At 36.4% G+C, this 27154-nt stretch overlaps 1 protein-coding gene across 2 annotated transcripts in view; it reads left to right on the top strand.

Annotated features, from left to right (window-relative positions):
- Positions 1–27154, top strand: part of CDK13 (cyclin dependent kinase 13) — a 123741-nt gene that overhangs the window by 76432 nt on the left and 20155 nt on the right. For both annotated transcript variants that reach the window (XM_028108897.2, XM_028108898.2), the window contains exons 7-9: positions 450–506; positions 20553–20654; positions 20751–20828. In XM_028108897.2, the coding sequence (XP_027964698.1) occupies positions 450–506; positions 20553–20654; positions 20751–20828 (237 nt within the window). The remainder of the gene's footprint in view (positions 1–449; positions 507–20552; positions 20655–20750; positions 20829–27154) is intronic.

Genomic DNA, 27154 nt, shown 5'->3' with positions numbered 1-27154 from the left:
TTTAAAAGGATGTGATTTAGTCTTATGCATTATTTTGAATTGAACAAGTAATATGTCTAATTACTAAGTGGCAGAAATGATCTCAGTTTATTTTCATTGAAGTGTACTTTTCTAAATAGGAACTAAGTAGTACTAAAATACTGTTAATGCTTGTACGATAAAAATGGTGGTGGTGGTGGTGGTGGTGGTGGTGGTGGTACTCGAATAATAGTAGCTCAGATCACCAAAGGAAAAGTACTACTTTTTTACTTTGTTGTGAGTTTATCTATTTGCCTTTCCTTGTAGGACTTAGGGTACTGCTGTGTGATCCAAAGTTAAAGTTTATATATTTTTTATTAGTTTTAGGAATAGAATAAGAATGTGTATATGATTAGATATCTGTGAATGGATACAAATATGTATGATTTCAGAGTAGACTAATACTTTTTGTTCATTTTGTCTTCTACCAGAGGGCAAATAAAACTTGCAGATTTTGGACTTGCTCGATTGTATAGCTCAGAAGAAAGGTAAGAGTACTTTCAAGTGACTGTTACAGACAATAGAGACCAGTTTTAAGAATACCTTATTGATAGTTTATTTTTTTTAAGAAAAGTGAAATTTACTTTTTGTTGTTAAATATGTGAAATAATGTAATTTTGTACCATATTGGAGTGACTCTTTTAATTACAGATTTTATGCATTTATCTCAATTTAAAAATAATTGTTTTTTGGCATTTAGAGGTAAATGTAGTTTCTTTTAAAAAACTCATACTTAAATTTCTAATGCAGCCTCAGATATTAAGATGTTCGTGATTTTTGTGTTTGGTGAAAATCTTAGTATATGCTTTTTGTATTGCATGTTTAAACATACAAACTTTGTTTTAGTTATTAGTTTGGACTTCTGTTTTTTTTAAAACTATAGTTTTATCTACAGTAACGTTTGTTTTAATCTCATTAGAGACTTTTATTTAAACTATTGTGAAGAAGTTCCATTGTATAACTTTTCTGTGTGGAGCTTCTGTGGCTGCAGTTGGGATGTATATCCCATTTGGCTCCTTTGGATATGGTGGTAGTGAAATATGACTTGTCTTATTAGAATATGGGGGCACCTGGCTGGCTCAGTTGGTAGAGCATGTGACTCTTGATCTTGGGGTTGTAAGTTTGAGCCCCACGTTGGGTGTAGAGATTACTTAAAAATAAAATCTTAAAAAAAACAAAAGAACTGATACGGAATTTCAAAATAAAACACTTCTGTGATATAGTGGGTTTTATGTAAATAAACTGTGGAATTAATTGGGTTTAATATATCTCTAGTATGGCCCATTTCTTTCCTGTCAAACAGTACTGTTTATTTTCAGATATATATTCTGTGAAATACTTTGTCAATTCTGTAATTTCTTTAGTGTAACCATAATTTAATATAATGATGCATCAGTTCATTGGAATTCTTAGAAATAGGTATTTACTTTCACTGAATGTTGGCCAGTTTCTGGTTAGTTTTAAAGTCCTCTTGTTTGAATTTTTTACAGTGAAAAGTTTGTTTATTTTTGATTCTTGCCGTGCCTGTCGTGTCATTCTGAAAACTATTTTCATTATTTAGTGTGGAGAGGTTTTTAAATGGTATGTTTAAGATCCATTAGAATTCATTAAACCCCTCAGAAACAGTTGTTTCGGACAGGACTCCAGTCCCCTGTACTTCCTTTAGCCAGAGGTTTTCCACTTTTGTTTTACTTGCTACACTTCTAATTAATATTTTGTTTTAAGAGCATCGTGTTTTTTTTTTTTAAGTTTAAAACTGTTTTAGGTGGCTAGGTGATGGACACTGGGAAGGGTATGTGCTATGGTGAGCGCTGTGAATTGTGTAAGACTGACGAATCACAGACCTGTACCCCTGAAACAAATAATACATTATATGTTAATTAAAAAAAATGTTTTAAAGCTTAAAAGCTGTAACCCTCACTTTGTAATTGAGAAAACTGAGACCCAGAAAGGGTTGAGTGACTTTAAAGATAAGAAAATATTTGTTGGTAGAGTCAAGAGTGTATAGTTTGAAATTTCCAACTCCCAGGTTTTTGTTTCTTTTTTTCCATCCTATATAATAATGCCTCTTGATAGAAATTGAAGGGAAGAACAGACTGGCCAAATATGCTCTTAATCCAAAACGTCTTTTGATGTATATTTGTATATTTGAATAACTAAATTTTAGTGACTGTTCTTTAGGGGGGAAATTCTGCTTAATTAAGGATTCTATTCTGTCTGCGTAGTTGGTTAATTGAGATTTCACTGTAGTTTAGATCATTCTTTCTTAATACAGATGTATGTGTTTGTCATACTTGAATGTAAATCCCTTTCTTCTTGTTTTCATATTAGGTTTCAGTGGAGATGGAGAACAGCTAAATTACCATTTTCATCTTATAGATTCTTTTTATGCTGATATTTATTCACATTGGAACAGATATATTCCAGAAAAACTGTAATGTCAAATTTTACCTATCAAACTCCATTTTCCTATTTATTTTACCTTTTAAAATGGAATGTTGGGTTTCATTGGAGTGCCAAGGATGTGTGTGTTCACTGAGCCATGGCCTCCATTTCTCTACTGAATTGATACAGGAATTTTGAGCTTACAAAAGTAGAAAATTTAAAATTTGTATCTTCAGGTAACATATACTAAATTTACTGCTTAACCAAATTCGTAAGATAAAACCTTGGTGTGTTATTTTGTTTTATAAACAGTATCTTGTCTTTTAGGGGCTTATGTATGCCCTTAAAACTTTTCTTTTTTGGATTTGAATAATTCCAGTTTCTTTAAAATCAGAGAAGTAGGCTTAATTTTAATGAAATGACTTTTTTTTTTTTTAAAGATTTTATTTATTTATTTGAGAGAGAGAGAATGAGAGATAGCACGAGAGGGGAGAGGGTCAGAGGGAGAAGCAGACTCCCTGCTGGGCAGGGAGCCGACGTGGGACTCGATCCCGGGACTTCAGGATCATGACCTGAGCCGAAGGCAGTCGCTTAACCAACTGAGCCACCCAGGCGCCCTAATGAAATGACTTTAAAAATACATTATTCTAGTAAATTTTTTAAATTGTATTTATTTTAATTTAAAAAATTTTTAAAGATTTTATTTTTTTACAGAGAGACAGACGGCGAGAGAGGGAACACAAGCAGGGGGTAGTGGGAGAGGGAGAAGCAGACTCCGCCTGGAGCAGGGAGCCTGATGCAGGGCTGTATCCCAGGACCCTGGGTTTATGACCTGAGCCGAAGGCAGACTCTTAATCGACTAAGCCACCCAGGCGCCCCTGTTGTAGTAAATTTTAATAACATACCAATTTTAACCATACTGTCTTTAGCAGATTGACTATTGTCCCAGCTTTTCTAGATACTTCTTGAAATAAACAAGTGCCAAATGATTTTTCATTCATATTTCTTTGTCATTATAAACAGGAAGAAAGGTAAGGCTTTCCCATAATAACAGCCATCTAAATGTTGTCACTTGGAAGTATTTTCTAAGTAATTAGCTATTACAGATAGAATAACTGAAGTGTTCAAGAAATTATTGCAAGGTGTTTTGTTTGTTCCCACCCAACACATTTCAGCTAACCACTGTAATAGCTTCAACTACATTCTCACTTACTTGGTTTCAGATATCTTTTTTGAATTTGAGAACTGGTTGGACTGATAGTCAATACTTAGGAATTGAGGATGGGGTGTGGTGTGACCGATGTGGATCTCCTCTGTCATGTGTGCTGAGTGGAAGAAAGGAGAACCATTGGGTTAAAATTAGGGGGAAATGACTTCTTTAAACTTCAACAAATATTTTCTCATTTTGCATATTAATATTTATACTTTGTCCCATTTGGCCTTGGGAAATACAGAACTTGAGATCAGAGGTTTTTGCCCATTTCTTTACACCTGTTCATTTTTTTCAGTAGCTGTTTTAAAATCAACTTTCCCGGGGCGCCTGGATGGCTCAGTTGTTAAGTGTCTGCCTTCAGCTCAGGTCATGATCCCAGGATCCTGGGATCGAGCCCCACATCGGACTCCCTGCTCCGCGGGAAGGCTGCTTCTCCCTTCTCCCACTACTCCTGCTTGCGTTCCCTCTCTTGCTGTGTCTCTCTCTGTCAAATAAATAAATAAAATCTAAATAAAATAAAATAAAATAAAATCAACTTTCCCTGAAACTTTGAGCCACAAAATATACCCACTTCTGAGTTTTATTTTACCAAGTCAATGCTCCAGTGCTTTCCCAAATGACATACCTTTTTCTCTTTAGGTGACTGTCCCATATGAATAAATACGTGCTTTCCACATAAACTGAAGATAATTTCATTTTCTAGAGAAGAAACTATAATTTAGCACATTTACTTTTTTAATGAAAAGGACGTAACACTCTTAGGGCTCAATCAGGAGGACTTTGGCTCTAGTCCTGGCATTTCCCTTTATTTAAGCAGTTGTGGCATCTTGGGCAAGTCATTTAATCTCTATCTTATCATTCTCAACTTTAAGATGAAAGATTTAAAAATCTCTAAAATCCTTATTTAAAGGGTATTGGAAGACATACCTCTTATGGGTCTACAAGTTACTGTGATCAAAATAAGTTTCTTAAACATTTTTAAGGCAATATCACCATCTAGTGGCTTTTCATAAAATTGCCATTAAAAGCAAAAGTAAATGTTTCCTAAATATAGGAAAGCTATATATAGGTATCAGTGGAAGAGGGAGAAAGTATTACCTCTTGCAGCTTATCCAAGGACTAGAAGAAATTATATCCAGGACTTATTACTTGTGTTCTTGTCTTTACACCTAAGCTAGAATTCTAGTGAGTTTAAAGACAGGGTCCAGGGCACCTGGGTGGCTCAGATGGTTGAGCGTCTGCCTTTGGCTCAGGTCATGATCCTGGGGTCCTGGGATCGAGCCCCACATCGAGCTCCCTGCTACTCGGGAGCCCGCTTCTCCCTCTGCCCCTCTCTCTTTCTCTGTCTCTGTCTCTCATGAATAAATAAAATCTTAAAAAAAAAAAAAGATAGGGGCCGTATTTTAAATATTTATGTTTTTTATGCCCTAAAGTTTAAAACACATTCACAGTAATTGCTTGATCAGTTCTGATCCAAGAGAAGGTCATTCTGTTCTGGAGGACCCTCCTGATATAGATTAGTGCAGGGAGCTTTGGGGATTGTAGATAATACAGAGGATGTTCTGGGAGACCCTGGGCCAGGATTAGAACCATAGTAATAAGATTGCTAATAACATATTAATAATAATAAATAATGTGACTAAACAAGCTTTAGGAATGGGAATCTCATTTAGATTGCTGACCTACTCATAAGATCAAGATTAAATTGTACTTCCTTTGGTCCTAATGGAGTAGCTTACATCTTTGAGCATATAAAATGAGAAAGACAATTTAATTTTCTAGGGTATGGTGTGCCCCCTCTTCATGTAGGGGAAATCTCATCCATTCCCTTAATGCTGAAGATTTACAGATCTCAATTTCAAGCCTTCATCTTTTGATCTCTAAACCTGTGTGTTTACTGGCCAGCTCCACCCAGGTGATGCAGGTACTTTAAATTAAACATATTGTTACAAAGCCTATCTTCACGTTCTCCCAAAAAAGTCTGCTCCTTTTCCTTTATTCTCTATTTTGGTTGAAGGTATTCAGTCACTCTCACATACGTATATGTCTCCTATAGACCACTGTAAATAGAATGATAATGCTTTTCGTACCTCTGGTCTTTTTCCCGAACATTCTTTTCTTCTGCCATTCTTACTGCTGTCCCCTGCCTGCCACTCCCCGTCCCTGCCAAGGTAGTAGCAATGTTGAACTGTTTGTAGTTCCCTAAACAAGTTAAGCTCTTAAGTGCCTTTATGAATCTACATAAGTTGTTTCCTTTTGTATGGAATTATACTCTCCATTATCTCAGTCTGACAAATTTGTTTTTTCCTTCAGTTCAGTCACAACTCCCTTGAAAAATTTACCCCGAATCCTGTAGTCAACATTGGGCACATCTTCCTTTATGTGTCCAGAATACATTATTCATTAATTTACGTAGTACTTAAAGTTTATTATTATAATTTCTATTACCACCAGACTTTAAGGCTTTAAACAGCTCCAACCATGGTTGGTTGGTTGGCTGTTTGTTTGGTCCAGCCATCTCTTGGTGCCTTAGTGCAGTACCCAGCTCAGAGTTTCAGTAAATATTTGTTGTTTATAAAGAAGGAACAAACTTAACTAGCATTTGTGCATGGTAATTTATTATATATAGTCCCCTTTCACAAGAATTATTTTAAGGGAAAGCAGTTCTCTGAAACAGGTGGTGTAGATATCATTCTTAGGTACAAAGATAATGAAACTGAAATTTACAAAATTTCAGTGTATTTTCAAGATCATAAAATTAGTGGTAGAGCTAAGAATCAAACTTGAATCTTTTGACAGAAAGGCTTTTTATTTTCATTATACTGGAGTTCTTCTTTGGTAAGACTCTGGATCTAACCTTGATTTCCTAAAATAAATTTCCCACTTCTAAAAGTATCTTCTAGGTGCAGAGCTCTAGGGGCATCTAGAGTCTGCTTTGGAGGTACCATTAGGCTGACGGCAGGTTTTTGCAGTTGTAACAACAAACAGTCCCTGAACTTGACTGTCTCTGCTCTCTTGGCCTTCAAATAATATATTTTATTTTTGCCCAGGGAAGGATCCTCATTTAGTCTTCAGCAAGTTGTATGATATTTCCATTTCTGAATCTCCTGTAAAGCTCCTTAAATAACAAACGAGAAGGCTATAATTGAAAAATATTTTGATAACATCAGATATTTTAAATAACCTGAGATTTCACAAGTTTTATTATCTACAAGCCTGATGACTTACATTTTAATATCTTGTTGACCACATTAAGGTAGAAGTTATGAAAAAACAAAACAAAACAAAGGAAGTATTCTTGTTGTTGTTTTTAGAGTGTTGTTTTTTTCCCCTAACGGAAAAAAAATAGTGTCTGCTTTCTTTTCAAAAACTGTTAATGAGATTTACAGATGAAGATATTCAGTAGAAATTGAAATTCAGAATATGTAACATTGAGACCATTATTTCTGGATCTTTACAAAGTTTAGTTTTTACTAAGAATAATAGCTTACTGGAATTTTGTTTGGTTTTTTAAAATTTAATGGCAGAGGTATTTTGTGTATGTGTGTGTGTTTTGCCAGGTTATGGAATTTATTACTTAGAGTTTAACTTAATTATGGGAGTAAATGGGGTGGTTTATTTTCTGTTTTTCGGTTTTCTTTTTTTTAAGACGTATTTTAGAGAGGGCGGGCAAGCGGGGAGAGGGCCAGAGGGAGAGGGAAAGAGAGAATCTCAAGCAGACTCCTCAGTGATTGGGGAGCCTAATGCGGGGCTCAGTCCCAGGACCCCGAGATCATAACCTGAGCCAAAACCAAGAGTCAGATGCTCAACCAAATGAGCTACCCAGGGACCCAGGTTGTCTTTTTAAAAACGTATTTATTCTGTACCATCTAAGAATCTATTTGTTTTTCAGTCCTGTTTCTTTTTTCATAGTAGTAAATTCACTTTTTATGGAAATACTGGGTAGAGATCTCAAGAATGTAATTAAAATCCATGAAAGAAAAATAAAGCATCATATATGAGGTGTCATATCAGTTGCATTTTCTCTTTGTGATCTAAGCAGGACCATCTTTAGGATGTTGATAATGGGTAGCTAAACCTAGTAGACCAAATTTGACAGGTTCATTTTTGGGGCTTCTGGATTTTCACTTATTTGTCTAACTTCGGATGATCTATTTTTATATTATAACAGTACTTTCGTTTTCTTGGGATTTAAACATCCTAGTTTCAGAACATAGTTTCAGTTACTTTTACTTGTGTCATTATGTTTGTAAAAACAGTTTCATGATCGTACCATGGAATATTTTCTTTAATACTCATTTGTTAATAGTCATTTAAATTAGTGAATTAGGTGATTTGGAATTGGCTTTATTTGCTGACTCCATCTACCTTGGAATTTGCTTTTATGATTAATGTCTTTTTCTGTCTGTATACTTTCTCAGTGTTTGCTTCCTTCTCATTTACACTAAGGTGGAAAGTGAGGCAAGATATCTGCTTTGCAAAATTCTTGAATAAATCATCATGTATTTTTTCTTGGCTTTAATAAAACATTTTCATTATCTGTTGTCAATGTTAACTTTTAAAAGTTTATTATAATATTAAAAAGCTTATTTATTTATTTTTTAAAGATTTTATTTATTTGAGAGAGAGAATGAGAGAGAGAGTAGGAGAGGGGGGAAGGTCAGAGGGAGAAGCAGACTCCCCGCTGAGCAGGGAGCCTGATGCGGGACTCGATACTGGGACTCCAGGATCATGACCTAAGCCGAAGGCAGTCACTCAACCAACTGAGCCACCCAGGTGCCCCTAAAAAGCTTATTTAAAATGTTTATTTAACAAATGCTTATCTCAAACATTTAAAACATAATTATAGCACCACTGTCTTCTTGAAAGTTTTCTTTCCAACTCTACTGTCTCCCTGGCTTTTTCTCTAGCTGTAGAAAATACACATTTGCTCAACCTTCTGAGGGAACTGATGGGAACTGATGGTTCAGTGTGGTTGGAGCAAGAACCAAGTGATAAATTTTTATGGGCCTTGTGTGCATATTCTCTAGGAGGCAGAATGTGTATTAACGGTATAACATATTGACATCTTATGCTTTTACTTTGTATTTTGGAAAGTGGATTGACCTTGTAAGTTTGGAAGTAAGGGCAATCAGTTAGAAAGCTGTTGCAGTAAACCTAGGTAGGATGATTATGGTGAGAATTAGGGAATGGGCATAGATGTTAGAAAGACAGATGAATTATACTATAAGATATAAAATTGTAAGAACTTGATGGTTGAATATGTGTTGTTAGACACATCCCTGCCTGTACCCCTACTGTAAGATTTCTGCTTAAGCAACTGGCTAAATGGTTTGGTAGGGTAAGCTAAGGTTTTAGAACAAACAAAACCTCAAAATTCAGTGGCTTAAAGAATACGAAATTTATATGTAGTTCTCACTTAATGATCAGGAGTGGTTGTTGCTTACCTCAGTCGACCATTAAGAGTATTTAACCATCTCATTAGATAGGGGGTGTCTACTTCATACAGTCATTCAGGGATCCAAGTTAGAAGATCTGCCATTTTTACATGCCTTCCAAGGCTGTCACCACCTCTTGTCAGGAAGAAACTAGAAAAAAGGAGGGAGGAGTGTTATGAGGCAGACCTAGAAGTGGCACTCATCACTTCTATTCATGTTCCATTGGTGAGAACTTGGTCATGAGATCACACCCAGCTGCAGTGAGGGTGGGAATGTAGTGTAGGTGGGCAGCTACCATTGAAGAACAGAACAGAATTTGGAAGACAGGTAGTAGTCTCTGCCATAAGTGGTGCTGCTGTTACCTGAGACAGGAAACAGGCAGCAAGTGGGGGGCAAAAGATGATAAATGTCCTTTTGGATGTGTTCAGATACAGGTACTTATAGGACTTCTAAATTTACCTGTGTAGTAAAAACAGAAAAGTGATTGTAAGATCTCAGTTGGGAAAAAATTACTTTTGTTTGTCTGTAGCAGTGTTACAATACAGAAATTTCAGAGTTATTTTTCATGGAAAATATCAAAAGGAGGAAAGTGGGAGTGAAGATGGAAGATAAGGGAGAAAGGGCATGAGAAAAAAATGTGTTCATTGTTATATAATAGTTAGGCATACGTCAGTCGATTAAAAATATTAATAACTGCTTACTCTGTGCCAGACCAACCTAGGTAATGCCTACTGGTTAAGTATTAGAGATACAGCTATGAAAGACAGACTAGGTCCCTGGTCGCATTTACATGGTGATGAGAGAAGGTAGAAAATGAACCTGTGGAATAAAGATTTTAAAATACTTAAATGCTACAAAGCAGATAAAATAGTGACTGTAGGGTCACTGTGGGCATGTGGGTAATTTTTAGCTAAAGTAGTTAGCATAGACCTTTGAAGAAGTAAAATTGAGCTAGGACCAACCTGAGTGATGAAAATGGGATAATGTAATGAAGACATAGGCCACAAATATTGCAAGTAGAAGGAACTCAGCAGCCTCAAAGCTTGGGAATAGACTTGGTGGAAGGTTTAAGGGCCAAAAAGTTGGCCAGTGTAGAAATAGGAGGTGAGACATTTGGGAATATGCTCTTACCAACTGACGTAAAGTTTAAATGTTACGTAGTTATAGTGATATGATCTGGTTTTACTCTTTAAAAAAAAAACTAAAAAAAAAGTGGGGGAGGAAGGCTAGAGATAGATGATATGGCGGAGAAACTAGTACCAATGAAAAGGTAATGATGGCTTAGACTAAAAGATAATCTTGACTTACACTTTTTTGAAATTGTGGAAAATTGTTGGATTTAAGATCTGTTTGGGTATAGAAATGACAGCAGTTGTTGATAGATCAGATGTGAGATTTGAAGGAAAGAGGAATGAAGGACGACAGATTTTTGACTTTTGAAGCAGAAGTGTTAAAAACAGATGCCAGATTTCTTTTGTAGATTTGGTAGGTGTTTCTGCAGTAGATTCTGAGGGGAGACATGGCATTTGTGCATTTGATAAATTTTGTTTGCTGAAGGCTCTTCGTGTTTTTCTCAAAAATACAAGTTACAGTCAAAAACAGGTGTAGACTATTATATATGTTGAAAAAATGAAGCATTTTAGAGCAGTTTAGGTATTTCCTTTTATATTCTTTTTATTTCTTCTAAGGGTCTTTAAGAAAGTTAGCAACTCTGGTTTGTGTATTATAATTATCTAGAACCTCCCAAGTACCTCAAGGACCTAGGATCTTGCTCTGAGCATTTGCTTTTGCCTTTTATCTATTTAGACCAGATGGCAGGCTGAGCCGCCTGGGGACACACCCTTACGGTGGTGCTTTTGTTTGTTGGGGATAAAGATAGGGAAGACCATAACTGTTTCTCATCTCCCCACATCCACCCCACCCCAGTCTTTTGAATTCCTGGGATTATCTAAGGGCAGAGTATTGCGATCTGTCATTGAACAGATAGTCATTGATCTCTATTGATATGTCATTGAATGTAAAGAAAAATTCAGTGATGGTACTTTGTTTTATAAAAAATACATATCAGTGCGAACATTTATTCACTTTACAAATGAAAGAATTTCCCCAGTTTTGAGATACTCGTGTTTTAAAATTGAACCTTCAGGACGCCTGGGTGGCCCAGTCGGTTGAGCATCTGCCTTTGGCTCAGGTCATGATCCCAGAATCCTGGGATCGAGTTCCGTATTGGGCTCCCTGCTCTCAGTGGAGAGCCTGCTTCTCCCTCTCCCACTGTCCCTCTGCCTGCAGCTCTGCCTACTTGTGCTCATTCTCTCTCTCTCTCTCTCTCTCTCTCTCTGTCAGATAAATAAATAAAATCTTCAAAAAAAATTTGAACTTTCTATGTCATATTTTACAGTTGAATGTTTTGTCTGTCTTTACCTACTTCTTCTGACAGAAACTAAGAATTTAGAAATAATTGAAAAAGCCATTAAATGATATATATGAAATATTTTTGCCACATACATAGAAGTATATTTCATCTAGTTTTGTGTTTAATCATTTTTGATAATGTACTAAATATTTTCACTTCTGAATTTGATAAAAGTTAAAAAATTAGTCTTAATTTTAGCTGCTAAAGTTGACTATGTTCTGAATGTTGCCTAGAACTTGATACATAGTATATAATCTTTTATTTAAATATTCTTTTCAATAAAATTTAATAACTTTAATTTGTGTGATTTCTCTACATAATTCAACATACTTTTATTTTTTAAAATGTATTTAAAATCACTCTTAAACATAAAATGATAAAGTGTTAACTGTTTACAGATAGATTTATATTAATTTAAACATTTTCTTGAGACCATAGGTATCCAGTTACACTTGAGTTAACAAGACCATAGGTTTCATATGTTTATAGATCTTTGAAATGTTTTTGAAAACTGGTCATTATAATTCTCACAAACTTTGTTCTCCCACCCAGCTAATTCACATATGTCAACTGAACTTGCAAGGCCGTATACATCAAAGTGTCTGGCCTGTGCTCAGCATTGTTCTGGGCTTTGTGGTTGGGGTTCATGATAAAGAATGGTACCTGGGATTTTTTTGTCTTCCGGGGAAGATAGAAAACATAAAATAGAATATAGTGTTAAGTATGATATAAAAAATAAGAATGTGAAAATAAATCTGTTGATAATAGAGATTATAGAGTTTATGGAGATTAGTCTTTCACTATGTCTTGAAGGAGGTATAGGATTGAATGAGAAAAATAGGGGATTTCAAATTTAAAAGGAATTAAGGCATAAACAGGTGAACTTTTTTTAATCAAGGTATATTTGACATACAACACTATATTAGTGGGGCACATGGGTGGCTCAGTCGGTTGAGCGTCTGACTCTTGATGGTCATAATCTCAGAGTCATCAGATTGAGCACAGAGTTTGTGCTGCTCTGCTTCTCCCACCCCCATCTCTCTCAAATAAAGAAATAATAATAAAGATTTTATTTTATTTATTTATTTGAAAGCGAGACAGAGATAGCAAGAGAGAGAACATGAGCAGGGAGGAGAGGGAGAAGCAGGCTCCCCGCTGAGCAAGGGAGCCCAATGTGGGGACTCGATCCCAGGACCCCAGGATCATGACCTGAGCCGAAGACAGACGCTTAACTGACTGAGCCGCCCAGGCACCCTTAAAATAAAGATTTTAAATAAAATCTTTAAAAAAAAACAACAACACGTATTAGTCTCAATGTAATGATTTCACAGTTTTATACACTGTGAAATGACCACAGTAAGTCTAGTCATCATTTGTCACTATAAAAAGTTACAAAAGAAGAATTCCTTTTTTATTCTTGTGACGAGAACTTTCAAGATCCACTCTCTTGGCAACCCTTAAATAGGTACTACAGTACCATTGACTGCAGTCACCATTCTGCACACCACATCCCCATGACCTATTCATTTCACGACAGGAAGTCTGTGCCTCCTGACCCCCCCCGTCATCCATTTTGCTCCAGCTCCTCCCTGGCAACCACCATTCTGTTCTTTATATCCATGAGTTTTTTATTATTTGTTTGGTTTTTAGATTTCATATATAAATGAGATCATATGGTATTTGTCTTTTTCTGTCCACTTATTTCACTTATAATACCTTCATGGTCCATGCATGTTGTCACAAATGGAAAGATTTCATTCTCTTTTATTGCTGAATAGTATTTTCATTGTATATACGTAGTCTCCTTGTCTGGGTTTTGTGTTCCACAGATTCAGATTACTGCAGTTAACCCCAGTCCAGAAGCAGATGATCCTTCTGACGTATCATCAGAAGGTCAATAGTAGCCTAATGCTTCATCACAGTGCCTACATCATTCACCTCACTTCATCTCATCACATAGGCATTTTATTATCTTACATCATCACAAGAAGAATGACTACAGTACAATAAGATATTTTGAGGGGGAGAGAGAGAGACCATATTCACAAGTTTCATTACTGTATGTTGTTATAAATGTTCTGTTGTTATTGCTGATCTCTTCTTGTGTCTAATTGCTAAATTAAGCTTCATTATAGTTAGGTATGGATTAGCAAAAAACATACTATATATAGGGTTCAGTACTATTTGTGGTTTCAGGCATCCACTGGGGGTTTTGGATTATATCCCTTATGGATAAGGGGGGACTACTATGTGTACCACATCTTTTTTATCCATTCATCCATCGATGGACACTCAGGTTGTCCCGTATTTTGACTATTGTAAATAATGCTGCAGTGAACATGGAGGTCCAGATTAGTATTTCCATTAGTGTTTCCATTTTCTTTGGATAAATACACAGAAGTGGGATTGCTGGGTCATAATGGGATTTCCATTTTTAATTTTTTGAGGAACCTCCATACTGTTTTCCATAGTGGCTATACCAGTTTACATTCCCAACAACAATGCACCAGGATTCCTTCTTCACATCCTTGGCAGTTCCGTTATTTCTTATCTTTTTGATAACAGCCATTCCAACAGGTGTGAAGCAATCTCTCATTGTAGTTTTGCATTTCCCTCATGATTAGTGAAGTTGAGCATCTTATGTGCCTTTGGCCATGTGTATGTCATCTTTGGAAAAATGTCTCTTTGGATCCTATGCGCATAATCAGTTTTTTGTTTGTTTGTTTTGCTATTTGGTTGTATGAGTTCTTTATATATTTTGGATATTAACCCCTTAGGAGATACATGATTTGCAAATATGCTCCCATTCAGTAGGTTGCCTTTTCATTTTGTTGATTGTTTCCTTTGCTGTGCAGGAGCTCTTTAGTTTGATGTAGTCCCAACTTGTTTATTTTTGCTTTTGTTGCCTTTGCTTTTGGAGCCAGATCCAAAAAAAAGAAAAAAAAAAAAAACACCCACCGAGACTTGATGTCAGGGAACTTGTTGCCTTTGTTTTCTTCTACAAGATTTATAGTTTCAGGTGTTAACATTCAAGTCTTTAATCCATTTTGAGTTAATTTTTGTGTATGACATAAGATAGTGGTCCAGTTTTATTCTTTTGCGTCTGGCTGTTCAGTTTTCCCAACACCATTGATATTTAAGAGATTGTCCTTTCCCCAGTACATACCCTTTTTTTTTTTTTTTTAAGATTTTATTTATTTATTTGTCAGAGAGAGAGAGAGAGAGAGAGAGCACAAGCAGGGGGAGCTGCAGGCAGAGGGAGAAGCAGGCTTCCTGCCAAGCAGGGAGCCCAGTGCGGGACTAGATCCCAGGATCCTGGGATCAGGACCTGAGCTGAAGGCAGACGCTTAACCCACTGAGCCACCCGGGTGTCCCTCCCCAGTGTGTATTCTTGCCTCCTTTGTCATAAATTACTTGACCATATATGTGTGGGTGTATAACTGGGCTCTCTATTCAGTTCCATTGACCTATGTGTCCGTTTTTATTCCAGTACTGTACTGTTATGATTACTATAGCTTTGTAAATTTGTTTAAAATCAGGGAGTGTGATGCCTTCACCTTTCTTCTTCTTAAGATTGATTTGGCTACTTGGAGTCTTTTTTGGTTTCATACAAATTTTCGGATAGTTTTATATTATTTTTGTGAAAAATGCCACTGGAACTTTGATAGGAATTGCATTGAATCAATAGAGTGCTCTGGATAGTGTAGACATTTTAACAATATTAATTTTTCTGATCCATAAGCATGAAACATCTTTCCATTTATTTGTGACTTTGATTTCTTTCATCAGTGTTTTTATGGTTTTCAGTGTATAGGTCTTTAGTCTTCTTGGTTAAACTTGTAGGTATTTTATTCTTTTTGATGCAGTTGTAAATGGGATTGCATTCTTAATTTCTCTTTCTCATACTTTATTGTTAGTGTATAGAAATGCAGCAGATCTTTGTATGGTTGATTTCATATCCTGAAATTTTACAGAATTTGTTTATTACCTTTAACAGTATTTTGGTGAACCCTAAAGTGTTTTCTGTATATAAAATCATGTCATCCACAAATAGTGAGTTTTACTTCTTCTTTTTCAGTGTTAGTGCCTTTTTATTACTTTTTATTGCCTAATTGCTCTGGCTAGTATTTTCAATACTATGACAAATGAGAGTGGATAGAGGTGGGCATCATTGTCAAGGATATTCATATCTGTATTCATCAGGGATACTGGCCTATAATTTTGGTTTTATGTGATGTCATTGTCTGGTTTTGTTAATCAGGGTAATGCTGTCCTCATAAAATGAGTTTGGAAGTGTTCTCTCCTCATCAATTTTTGGAAGAGTATGGGAAGGATAGGTATTAAGTCTTCTCTAAATGTTTGGTAGAATTCATCAGTGAAGTTGTCTGGTCCAGGACTTTGGTTTGTCGGGAGGTTTTTGATTACTGATTCAGTCTCCTTACTAGTAATTGGTCTGTTCAGATTTTATTTTTCTTCATGATTCAGTTTTGGAAGATTATATGTTTCGAGGAATTTTTATTTGAGCCTTTTCTCTTCTTTTCTTGTTGAGTCTAGTTAAAGGTTTGTCAGTTTTGTTTGTTTTTCAGAGAACCAGCTCATGGTGTCATTGATCTTTTCTGTTGTCTTACCAGTCTCTAATTCATTTATTTCTGCTCTGATCTTTGTTATTTCCTTCCTTCTACTCCCTTTGGGTTTTGCTTGTTCTTCTTTTTCTAGTTCCTTTAGGTGTAAAGTTAGATTGTTTATTTGAGATTTTGTTTTTTTGAAGTAGGCCTCTATCGCTTTGAACTTCCCTCTTAGAACTGCTTTTGCTGCATCCCATAGATTTTGGTAAGTTGCATTTTCCATTTTTATTTGTTTTGAGGTATTTACTTATTTCTCCTTTCATTTCCTCATTGACCCATTGGTTGTTTAGTAGCATATTGTTTAACCTCCACATATTTGTGATTTTTTTTCCCCAGTTTTTTCCCATTCATTTCTAGTTTCATACCATTGTGATTGAAAAAGATGCTAATGTGATTTCAGGCTTCTCAAATTTATTGAGACTTGTTTTGTGGCCTAACATGATTTATCTTGGAGAATGTTCATATGCACTTGAGAAGAATGCATATTCTGCTGCTTTTAAATGGAGTGTTCTGTATATATCTTTATAAACCATCTTGTCTAATTGGTTGTTTAAAGCTAATGTTGCCTTATTGATTTTTTTGTCCACATGATCTGTCCATTGGTGTAAGTGGGGTATTAAGTCCCCTGTATTATTGTATTGCTGTCCATTTCTCCCATTAGGTCTGTTAATATTTACATTATCTAAGTGCTCCTGTCTTGAGTGCTCCTATCTTGTTGGATTGACCCTTTATCATTATGTAAAGGTCTTCTTTGTCTCTCTCTCTTTTTTTTAAGATTTTATTTATTTTTTTGAGAGAGAGAATGCATGCATGAGTATTGGGGGCGGGGCAGAGAAGCAGACTTCCTGCAGAGCAGGGAGCCCGATGTAGGGCTCAATCCCAGGACCCTGGATGACCTGAGCCAAAGGCAGATGCTTAACTGACTGAGCCACCAAGGCATCCCTCTTCTTTGTCTCTTTTTACAGTCTTGGTTTTAAAATCTATTTTGTCTGTAAAGCTACCCCTGCTTTCTTTTGGTTTCCATTTGTGTGAAATATCTTTTCCATATCTTTCAGGCTGTGTGTTCTTATATCTGAAGCAAGTCTCTTGTAGGTTGCAGATAGATGGGTCTCATTTGTTTTTTGTTTATTTGTTTTATTCATTCAGCCACTCTGTGTCTTTTGGTTGGAGAATTTAGTCCATTTACATTGAATTATTGACAGGTCTGTACTTATTGCCATTTTGTTCATTGTTTCTGGCTGTTTTGTAGTTCTTTTCCCTCCCTTCTTGCTCTCTTCCTTCGTGGTTTGATGGTTTTCTTTAGTGTTATGCTTAGATTCCTTTCTTACTTTGTGTATCTCCTATAGATGTTTGCTTTGTGGTTACCATGAGGCTCACACGTAACAGCCTATATAAGTCTATTTTAAGTTGATAGCAGTTTAAGGTTTTTTTGTTTGTTTGTTTTAAGATTTACTTATTTTGGAGAGAGCATGCATTCGAGCAGGGGGAGGGACAGAGGGAGAGAGAATCTCAAGCAGACTCTGTGCTGAGTGTGGAGCCTGATGCAGGGCCCATCCCAGGACCCTGAGATCATGACCTGAGCTGAAACCAAGAGTTGGACGCTCAACTGACTGAGCCACCCAGGCGCCCTGATAGCAACTTAAGTTTGATTCTAGTACTCTACGTTTTTACTACCCCTGCATTTTATGTTTTTGATGTCACATTTTACATTTTTTTCCTTTGTATATCCCTTAACTGATTATTGTAAATTACAGTTCTTTTTACTAATTATGTCTTTTAACCTTTATAGTAGTTTTCTGTGATTTAATCCACTGCCTTTACTTTATCTTTACTAGTGAGATTTATACTCGCATGTTTTCTTGTTACTAATTAGTGTACTTTCTTTCCTTGCAGCTTAAAGAATTCCCTTTAACATTTCTTGTAAAGCTTGTTTAGATGATGAACTTCTTTAGCTTTTACTTGTCTGAGAGGACAACTCTTTATCTCTCTCCTTTAATTCTGAATGATAACCTTGCCGGGTAGAGTAGTTTTGGTTGTCAGTTTTTTCCTTTCAGCACTTTGAATATATTGTGCACTTTCTTCTGGCCTGCAAAGTTTCTGCTGAAAGTTTTATGCAGGCCTTGGGGGGTGGGTGGGATGTCCCTTGTGTGTAAAAGTTGTTTTCCTCTTGCTTCTTTTTAGATTATCTCTTTATCTTTTACTTTTGACATTTTACTTATATCATGTCTTGGTGTGGATCTTTTGGAGTTCATTTTTATAGGATCTTTTGGGCTTCCTGGATCTGGATGTCTGTTTCCCCACGTTAGGGAAGTTTGCAGCCACTATTTCTTCAAATAAGTTTTCTGCCCATTTGTCTCTCTCTTCTCCTTCTGGTACCCATATAATCTGGATGTTATTCTGCTTGATGTTGTTCTGTAGGCTCCTTAAGCTGTTTTCACTTTAATTTTTTTTTTTTTTCTTTTTGCTTCTCTGCTTGTTTGAGTTCTACTGCTCTATCTTCTGGATCACTGCTCTTCTCTCCTGCTTAATCTAGTCTGCTGTTGAATCCCTCTAGTTTAGTTTCCTTTTTCTTTTTTCAGATCAGTTACTGTCTTCTTCAGCTTTGTGACTTCTCTTTGGTACTTTCTTATATTTTCCGTTTGTTTAAAGTTCTCACTGTGTTCATTGATTTTTCTCCCAAGTTCGGTGAACATCTGTATGACCATTTTCACTCTTTCAGGTAAATTAGTTACCTCTGTTTCATTAAGTTTTTTTCTTCTGAGATTTTATCTTCTTCTTTTGTTTGGAACATATGTTTTCTTTTCCTCAGTTTGCTTGACTGTGTGTTAATTTCTATGTTTAGGGAAAACAGCTACCTCTTCTAGTCTTGAAGGAGTGGCCTTATGTAGATGATCTTTATCTTTCAACCTTGCCCTAGCTCTTCTGTTTCTCAGACCTTTGTGTTTTGTCTAAGCAGTCTGATTTATATTTGATAGGAACCAACTATTGAGGATGTTCCAAGACCAGTCAGTGTTGCAAAGGCAGGAATCTCAGTCAGCACCTAGATTCAGGTTGATTGGAAGCCAGACCCTCAGGCAGCAGCTTTTAATGTATATAAATATATGTAGTCATATGGGACCACAATTGGAAATCCTCTGGCCTGCGGACCAGGTGATCCGGAGATATCCCTTGGGCTACAGTTGGAAAAGTCAGAGCGTAAGATGAGTAAAAAGCCCCTTTGTGGGAGATACCAGTGAGCTGTAATGAGGTCATTGGAGAGCACAAGGATGGTGTCCCCTGCCCTACATTCCCTGAGAGCACCTCTGTAGACTGTAGATGTCTGGCAGACCTGCAGTCTGTCCCTTAGGCTGAAGCTGCAGGACAAGTAAATAGGCCTTCTTCCCAGAAAGACTGGGGTGTGTTTCAGTCTGTGTAGTGCCCTTGGTATGGTAGCCCACCAAGAACCGTTTCATTATTACTTTCTCCTGGGACCCAGGAATGCAGGCCCCCCTAGCCACCAGAGCCAGGTGATCAGGGAGCATCTCCCAGGTGGAGTGTGTGTGACCCAACAGCTTTAGTGAAGCTGCGGGAGAGTGCAGGGCTGGAGTGCACCACAGGTGCTACCAGAGTAGAGGGAGAGTGTAACAGTGGTGCCTAGCAGTGCCTTTGTCCCTGGATAGAGTCCCAACAGGCCCCTGCCCCTCTTGTGGATGGTTTAAGATCAGCAAATGAATCTTCCTCACAACAGTCTAGTGGCTTTTCAGACGGTGGCTTTGTGCTCATCCCTGGCACAAGGGAGTCTGCATGAAAGCCTTTTTAGAGAAGTATCTCAATTCCCTACAGCCTGTTTGGTCCCCTGGATGTAAGCCCCACTGGCAAATAAAGAGGTAGCAATATGTATATATCCTCTCTTTTAGAAGGTGACAAAAGAATCATCTGATAAAGTATCATACCTATTGCCAGTGGTGCTTTGCAGAATAGACCATAACTACTGCAGTCTACATTTATGTACTTTGTATTTGCATACTAAAGTGGGGTTGCAATCAGTGAAATATTGTCAAAAATATGCCCAGGTGAAATTTTTTATTAGGTGATTCCAATTTGTACTATATCTTGCCACGCATTAGTAATTTGCTAGATTTGGTCAAAATCAGTAAACTTCCATTAAGTCAATTAATCCCCTTTAAAGTTATGGAAAGGAAAAACAGAACCGAAGAGTTGGGACCTTTTTTTGACCAAATTAGCCAACTACTTTTCATTTTTATGTATTAAGGAAATTTTCAGTTAATCGCATTGCTCTCAAATGTATTTTATGATCATGTATGTCAGATGTAATAGCATGTCTGAACTTAGTAGGTAGATGAAGTTGGTTTTAGTTAGGATTGTAGGATTGCTTTGATCAGCCAAAATAATACTTCTTACGAGAATCTCTCTTATTCTAACAGATAAAAACTCTAAAGAGTGCTTTCTGTGTTTTTTAGTCGGCCGTATACTAACAAGGTCATCACTTTATGGTACCGTCCACCTGAACTGCTGTTGGGAGAAGAAAGATATACACCTGCTATTGATGTATGGAGCTGTGGGTAAGATAGGCTTACTGATTGGTTTAATTTACTTGAAATTTTTGGTAGTGAAGTAAAGTCATATCATTTGGTAATGATGGATATTTTTTCTGCTAGATGTATCCTTGGTGAACTCTTCACTAAAAAACCTATATTTCAAGCAAATCAAGAACTTGCACAGCTAGAATTAATAAGGTAAGCTCATGATTGTAATATTTGTTGGGGGTGTGTAATAACTTCATAGAAAATTTAAAGTCTTTCAAGTTTGTGTATTTAGGAGAACAGCATGGTTTTCTTGAAGGCTAATGATTGCTGAATGGAAGAGAAACTAGAATGTGGGTTACTTTGATACTTGTTCTAGTAAAAATAAGGATCCCAAAGTCCCTAGCTCTTTTTTGCAATTAAATGAAAGGGCGGGGGGCCCAAAAAATAAGACCAGGAACAAAGAGTAAATACGTATGAGGAAAGAGAGAATAAATGGTAGATAACTTTTTTTTAGTATGGCAGGATGGAAGAATTAATGTTTTGGGATACTGTAAAGAAATACTCTGTTTTATATACACATATGCATACATGTTTATATTTATTTATATGTGAATGTTTATACACGGAAATGTGTCTTCATAATTTGAGCCTGTTGTAGGGCCTGGGTCATAAGGACATACGTGCTAATCACCTCTCTCTTCATGTAATATTTTAAAATAATTCTTTTATTTTTAAAGAAAGAGCTTTGGCTTTCATATATAATGTCAATTTGCAACTTCTAAGTTTTGTGTGTCTCAAAATATGGATTGAGAACTTTTAGGAAAAAGATACTGGTATGAGGCACAGATACCAATATACTGTGAACCTTCCCTTCAAAAGACTTATTGGATTAATTGATGCTCTCCAGTCCCTCTGTAAGTAACAGTAGCTTGATAACATGGCAAGCCGAATGTTTGCAGCTAGTAGGCTACTACTCTGTAGTAAGACTATGTATTTATGCTACCAGTTGAAGTATGACTGTAAGAGGTAGTTGTTTCCTATTTTGTATACCAACTTTTTATTATTATATGTGTGTCCTTTAAATATACACAGATGCAGTGCTTTGCAAAGACTTAACAAAGTTGCTATCAGATTAACTGGGTGGGAGGCAAGTTACTTTAAGTTAGAAAGGTAAGTCATAAAAATTTAGAAGAATTTAGTACTCAGATTGCTTTAAATCCTTGATAATATGGTTTGTTCAAGAAAGCTAATGCAGAGTCCCATTCAACGAATCCTCTGCTCAAAGAGGCCTTGCTCTGTGTCATAAAATTGGAGAATAAATGTACATTTTTAATTTTTCAGTTAAAATAAAATGTTTAAATTATGTATCTGTGTTTCTTTATTTTTTTTTTCCATGATTTCCTCTTACCCGTTTTTTTCAGTTAATAAGGCAGTTGGTCCTGATTCTTTGGATACTAGGGCTTTTATTTACTTTATACATGATGCAAGCATTTTTCTAAGAATTTTGCATGAATTAGCCTCTGTTAAGGTTTATACAGCCTTCTATTTTCTTTTTGTGGTTAAGAAAGTGGAACCTTAGAAAGTGAAGAATTTGTCTAAGGTCATATAACTAACTAGCAAGTGGCAAAATCGAGATTTGAATTTAGACAGTTTTAGTAGCTAAACTTTTAAGTAATTCTCTACACCAGGTAGGAAATAAGACTTCCTGGAGCTTTTAGGTTAGTATGACGCACATGTCAGTATTTGACAAAAACATCCTGAAAAATTTCTACAGGATATTAATCCAAAAATTCTAAAGAAAAGATTAGCCAATCGTATCTAGCTTTTCCTTAAAAATCAACTTGCTGAGTCAAGTAGGAGTCATCCAAAGAAGACAAGAATGTTTCAGTTTTAGGACATCTATTATTCTGATTCATCACTTTAATAGAAGTAAAGTAATATGTTTTTCTTGGTAGGTGTTGGATAAGCATTTGCTTGAATACAAACTAAATGTAAAAGTATATTTATTTAATATGATGAAGATATGTATTGTAGACTAATAGCCAGAATAATATTTAGTTTTGAAATACTAGAAGATGTAAGACAAGAATGATAAGAAGTGTCTTCTAGTATCATTATTTTAAGAGTGTTTTAAAAGTACTAACCAGTCAACTGGTAAGTGACCCAGTAAGAGGTATAAAGTGGCAGGATGAAGGCAGTATTGTCATAATTTGTACCTGACAGCATTGCACATAGGCAGCGTGCAAGGGAATTACCTGAAACACCTTAAGTAAAAGAGTCTGATCAAATGGCAAGTGTTGAGAGAATGTGTGTGTGTGTACATTTGTGTGTAGACATAGATGCACACAATATCCTAATATAACATACGAATACATATATACTAAAAGCAATACCTTCTTAAAAATATGTATCAATAACCAGTTAGAAATGTATGTGAGGGAAAAGATGCCTTTAACAAAAGCACCACCATATATACTCCAGGTATATTGAAAACTATAATGTCTCACTGAAAATTGTAAAGCAGATTTAAAATAACTATTGGGAACAGCATATCTCGTTTTTGGTTGGAAGCCTTAACTTTTTTGAAGGTGGCAGTTCAACCTGTATTAATGATTATAGTCCTAATGCAAATTTCAAAAGACATTCTCCCTCCAGGTAAACATTAAAATAACTAGAAAAATTCTTTTTTTTTTTTTTAAGATTTTTTTTTTTAATTTATTTATTTGACAGAGGCAGAGACAGCAAGAGCAGGAACACGAGCAGGGGGTGTGGGAGAGGGAGAAGCAGGCTTCCCGCTGAGCAGGGAGCCCGATGCGGGGCTTGATCCCAGGACCCTGGGATCATGACCTGAGCCGAAGGCAGACACTTAACGACTGAGCCACCTAGGTGCCCCTAGAAAAATTCTTAAGAAGAAGGAAAATTTGGCATATCCTATGTTAAAATTATAGCAACTGAAACCATTTTAGCACAAGATACGTAGATGAATTGGTGGAATTTTATGGGAAGTCCAGAAAAAAAGCAAGTTTATATGGACCTCCGAATATAATACAGAAGTCATTTCAAGTCAGGGGGGATTAATTGAACAAGTATCCATTGGTTTCTGGTTGTGTGCCAGTTCCGAGGCACTGAGGATACAGTGAAGGGTGAGGGTTGTATCCTCCGTGCCTAGTAACTAGCACACAACTTTTTCTAGTTTCTAATTGGGAGAGACAAGACAAAACAAATTAATGTATCAGGTGGTGATAAGGGCAAGGGGATAGAAAATGATAGGAGGCAGTGTTATAGAGAGAGTCCAGGAAAGTTACTCCTAGAAGGTATCATTTGAGCAGGGATCTGAATGAAGTGAAGTGCAAAGTAATAAAGATCCTGAGGCATGATTGTACTTGGATTATTTTATGAACATGTTAAGTTGGTTAGAACCATATAGGGGGTAAAAAAAAGAAAGCTCAATCCATCCACTTGGTGACATACTCTATAGATATTGAGAAGGAAATGGTAGATCTGCAGATGTTGACATAGAAAAGCAACATCAGGGGGCGCCTGGGTGGCTCAGTTGTTAAGCATCTGCCTTCGGCTCCAGTCATGATCCCAGGGTCCTGGGATTGAGTCCTGCATCGGGCTCCCTGCTCAGCGGGAAGCCTGCTTCTCCCTCTCCCACCGCCCCCCCACCCCCGGCTTGTGTTCCTGCTTTCACTGTCTCTCTGTCAAATAAATTTAAAAAAAAAGAAAAGAAAGAAAAGCAACATCGTTTCATGATGAGCCGTTTAATAGAAGGCTGTGTTTGGTTTTATCCCATTTTGGTAAAACAAACGCATCAAAAGAGTCTGGAATTGTTATGTGAGCATGGATTTGTGAGAGGGCTGTGAAGAGGGCTATTTTACAGTCCAGTTTATATATTTCAGAATGTTTTTGTTTTGTTGGTAAAATACCAACTATCTATAATACTTTGAAAAGGTGCCACACTTTTGATTCTGTGGCATTAAGTATTTTTAAATCATGAAGGAAAAAAGTAAGTTTCTGACAAAAGAAAACAGCTGTCTCCCTGATTGGAAGGAGGCAGCAGAGTGTATTCATTGAAAGGGTGGGCTTTGGAATCTTGCAGCCAGCCCTGGGTTCTCATGCCAGCTCAGCTACTTCCTGCCCTTGGGACTTAGGGTAAGTTCCACAATGCTCTCAGTTTGTTTCTTCATGAGTAAAACAGGAGTAATCATATGCTTAGGGTTACAAGAGTTAAATAAATATGTTTCCTACACACTTCTTCCCCTCACTCCACTTGCAGTAATGCTGGAATTTATCCCCAATCTAAAGTCCCAGGAATGATGAGTTCTAGTCTGCATTGTACAAAAATATGTATGAACTAATAAAAGGTGGGAATGCTGATCAGAATCTGTCTTAAAAACTTTCACACAGCCGTGGTCAAGTTATTTGTACTTAGCCTTGTTCCAGAAACTATTTTAGGCAAATTACTGTAGTTTTTTGATAGAAATAGCACGGGTTTAAAAGTGATGGCAAAAGAAAGTGAAAAACAGGTGATGCCAGAATGGGATGAATGAGGGCAAAAAAATGTTTTTAGTATAAGGGTCACACTTTTAACCCTAAGCCTTCTAGCAGCCAGAAAGAACCTTTATATCACACAGTGTACATTACTTATGAAATAAAAAACCACTTAACAATCATGGAAAAAATTAGAAGTAGATTGGAATGAAAAGAACTCTGCTTCTGTCCAACCTCCACCCCCTCCCCCACCCATAAAGCCTGAGGCCTAGATGATCACACAGGTGAGATTTTTAGAACTTTAAAGGCTTAGACTTCGATTGTTCTAGAATATAGGTAAAGAAGGGAAGCTCCCAGTTTTTAAAAATGAAGCATGTATATCTTCATAGATCAGTAGCATAAAAAATCCTATGAGTTGCTTTTTGCTGTAAAAATTTCTCTACACTCTTAAAAATTATGAAAGATCCCAGGAGCTTTGTTTATGCTAGTTGTATCTATTGATATTTATCGTACTAGAAATTAAAACTGAGAAAGAAAATACCTATTTTAAAACAATATGTTAACATTGTTTAATTATAAAACGTCTGTATTTTCCAAACTGAAATAAATGCTGGTGAAATGAGTAGCACTGTTTTGCATTTTTACATATCTTTTAATGTCTGGCTTAATAAAGTAACATCTGGATTCTCCTCCCTGCAATACGCTATTTTCAATAGTCTTTCAGATAATTGTGCCTATTCTTCTTTGAAACTACACTAAATAAGTGGTAATTTTTTATGGGTTAGTTGTAATGTACAGTCTGAAAACATAATGGAGATATTTTGTATTCTAATATATTAAAATCCATTAGTCTATCCTGCACTCTGGATCTGTGGTAATTTTGTAACATGGCTAATATGGAAAATAGTGGATCACCTATTTTAGCAGATCTTCTAAATGTAACATTTCATTATATAATTATGGTTATCACCACTAATCTCAGAAAAGTCTATAGGTATTCATTGTGAAGCTGTCAAGTCCATGGCGTAGATACAAGCTTTCTAGTATTCTAAGTTTCTCCTGAAAGCTCGGATTTTATAATTGAAAACAAATACCGCAGTCGTCTTCCTTGAAGTAACAAGCAGACTTTGTTCACATGTGAGAAAATGTCTGGCAGATACCCAAATCTGAATGACCATAGTGTGTTACTTGTTCATATAGGTAAAAATGACTGTCCATGAAAAAAACGCAGCTACTTCAGCTTGCAGCTCAAATAATTGCTCAAGTGCTTCTCAGGATAACTGTCAGAATTTCTTGAGCAGCAAAAGTGCTTTATGAGTATTTTCTGTTCATCACTGAGAATATAAAGAAGATACATACTCTTCTAAATAGTGTTAGGGTTTAATAACTAACGATTTTTACTGCTTCAACAAGTACATTCTTAAGTGAAATGACTGGTGTGTCTCTCCCCTACCCCCCCACTCCCACCCCGGGAGATGGTATAGTAGTGAAAAGTATTTACTGCTGACAGTTTGGTGCCACTGCCTCGAATCATACTAAGGTCCTGGTCATTCTCCTCACTATGGGCTTTGTACCATCAGTGCAAAATCAACGCATTGAAAAAGGCAAATAATGTCTTAGTTACACCTTTCACCTGCCAGACCCCTGAAGAGTCTGTGAACCCCACTTTTGAGAACTCCTGTATACCAATCTCACATAGGAATATTGATGCATGACATCTAAATGAACAAGTAGAATACAGCATTACACTAAAATGATAGTACTTTACTAAGGCCAGGAAGTATTCTTCTATTGAATGTAAGCATGAGTATTAGGAAAGCTCTTAATAGGATTCATGACATTAGTTACTCAGGGGGAAAATTTTGATGATTATAGTAGTTTCTAAACATGAAACTAACAAAACTAAAGTATCCTTTAAAAATTTAAAAGCCACAGGGCGCCTGGGTGGCTCACTTGGTTAAGCAATTGCCTTTGGCTCAGGTCATGATCCTGGAGTCCCAGGATGGAGTCCCACATCAGGCTCCCTGCTCGGCAGGGAGTCT

The sequence above is a fragment of the Eumetopias jubatus genome, unplaced genomic scaffold (assembly GCF_037043125.1).
Source record: "Eumetopias jubatus isolate StellerSeaLion01/CBP00866 unplaced genomic scaffold, mEumJub1_p1.0 scaffold_14, whole genome shotgun sequence".
In the NCBI taxonomy this organism is placed as follows: Eukaryota; Metazoa; Chordata; class Mammalia; order Carnivora; family Otariidae; genus Eumetopias; species Eumetopias jubatus.
The sequence above is the reverse complement of the archived record's forward strand: the minus strand, read 5'-3'. Positions and strand labels throughout refer to the sequence as shown.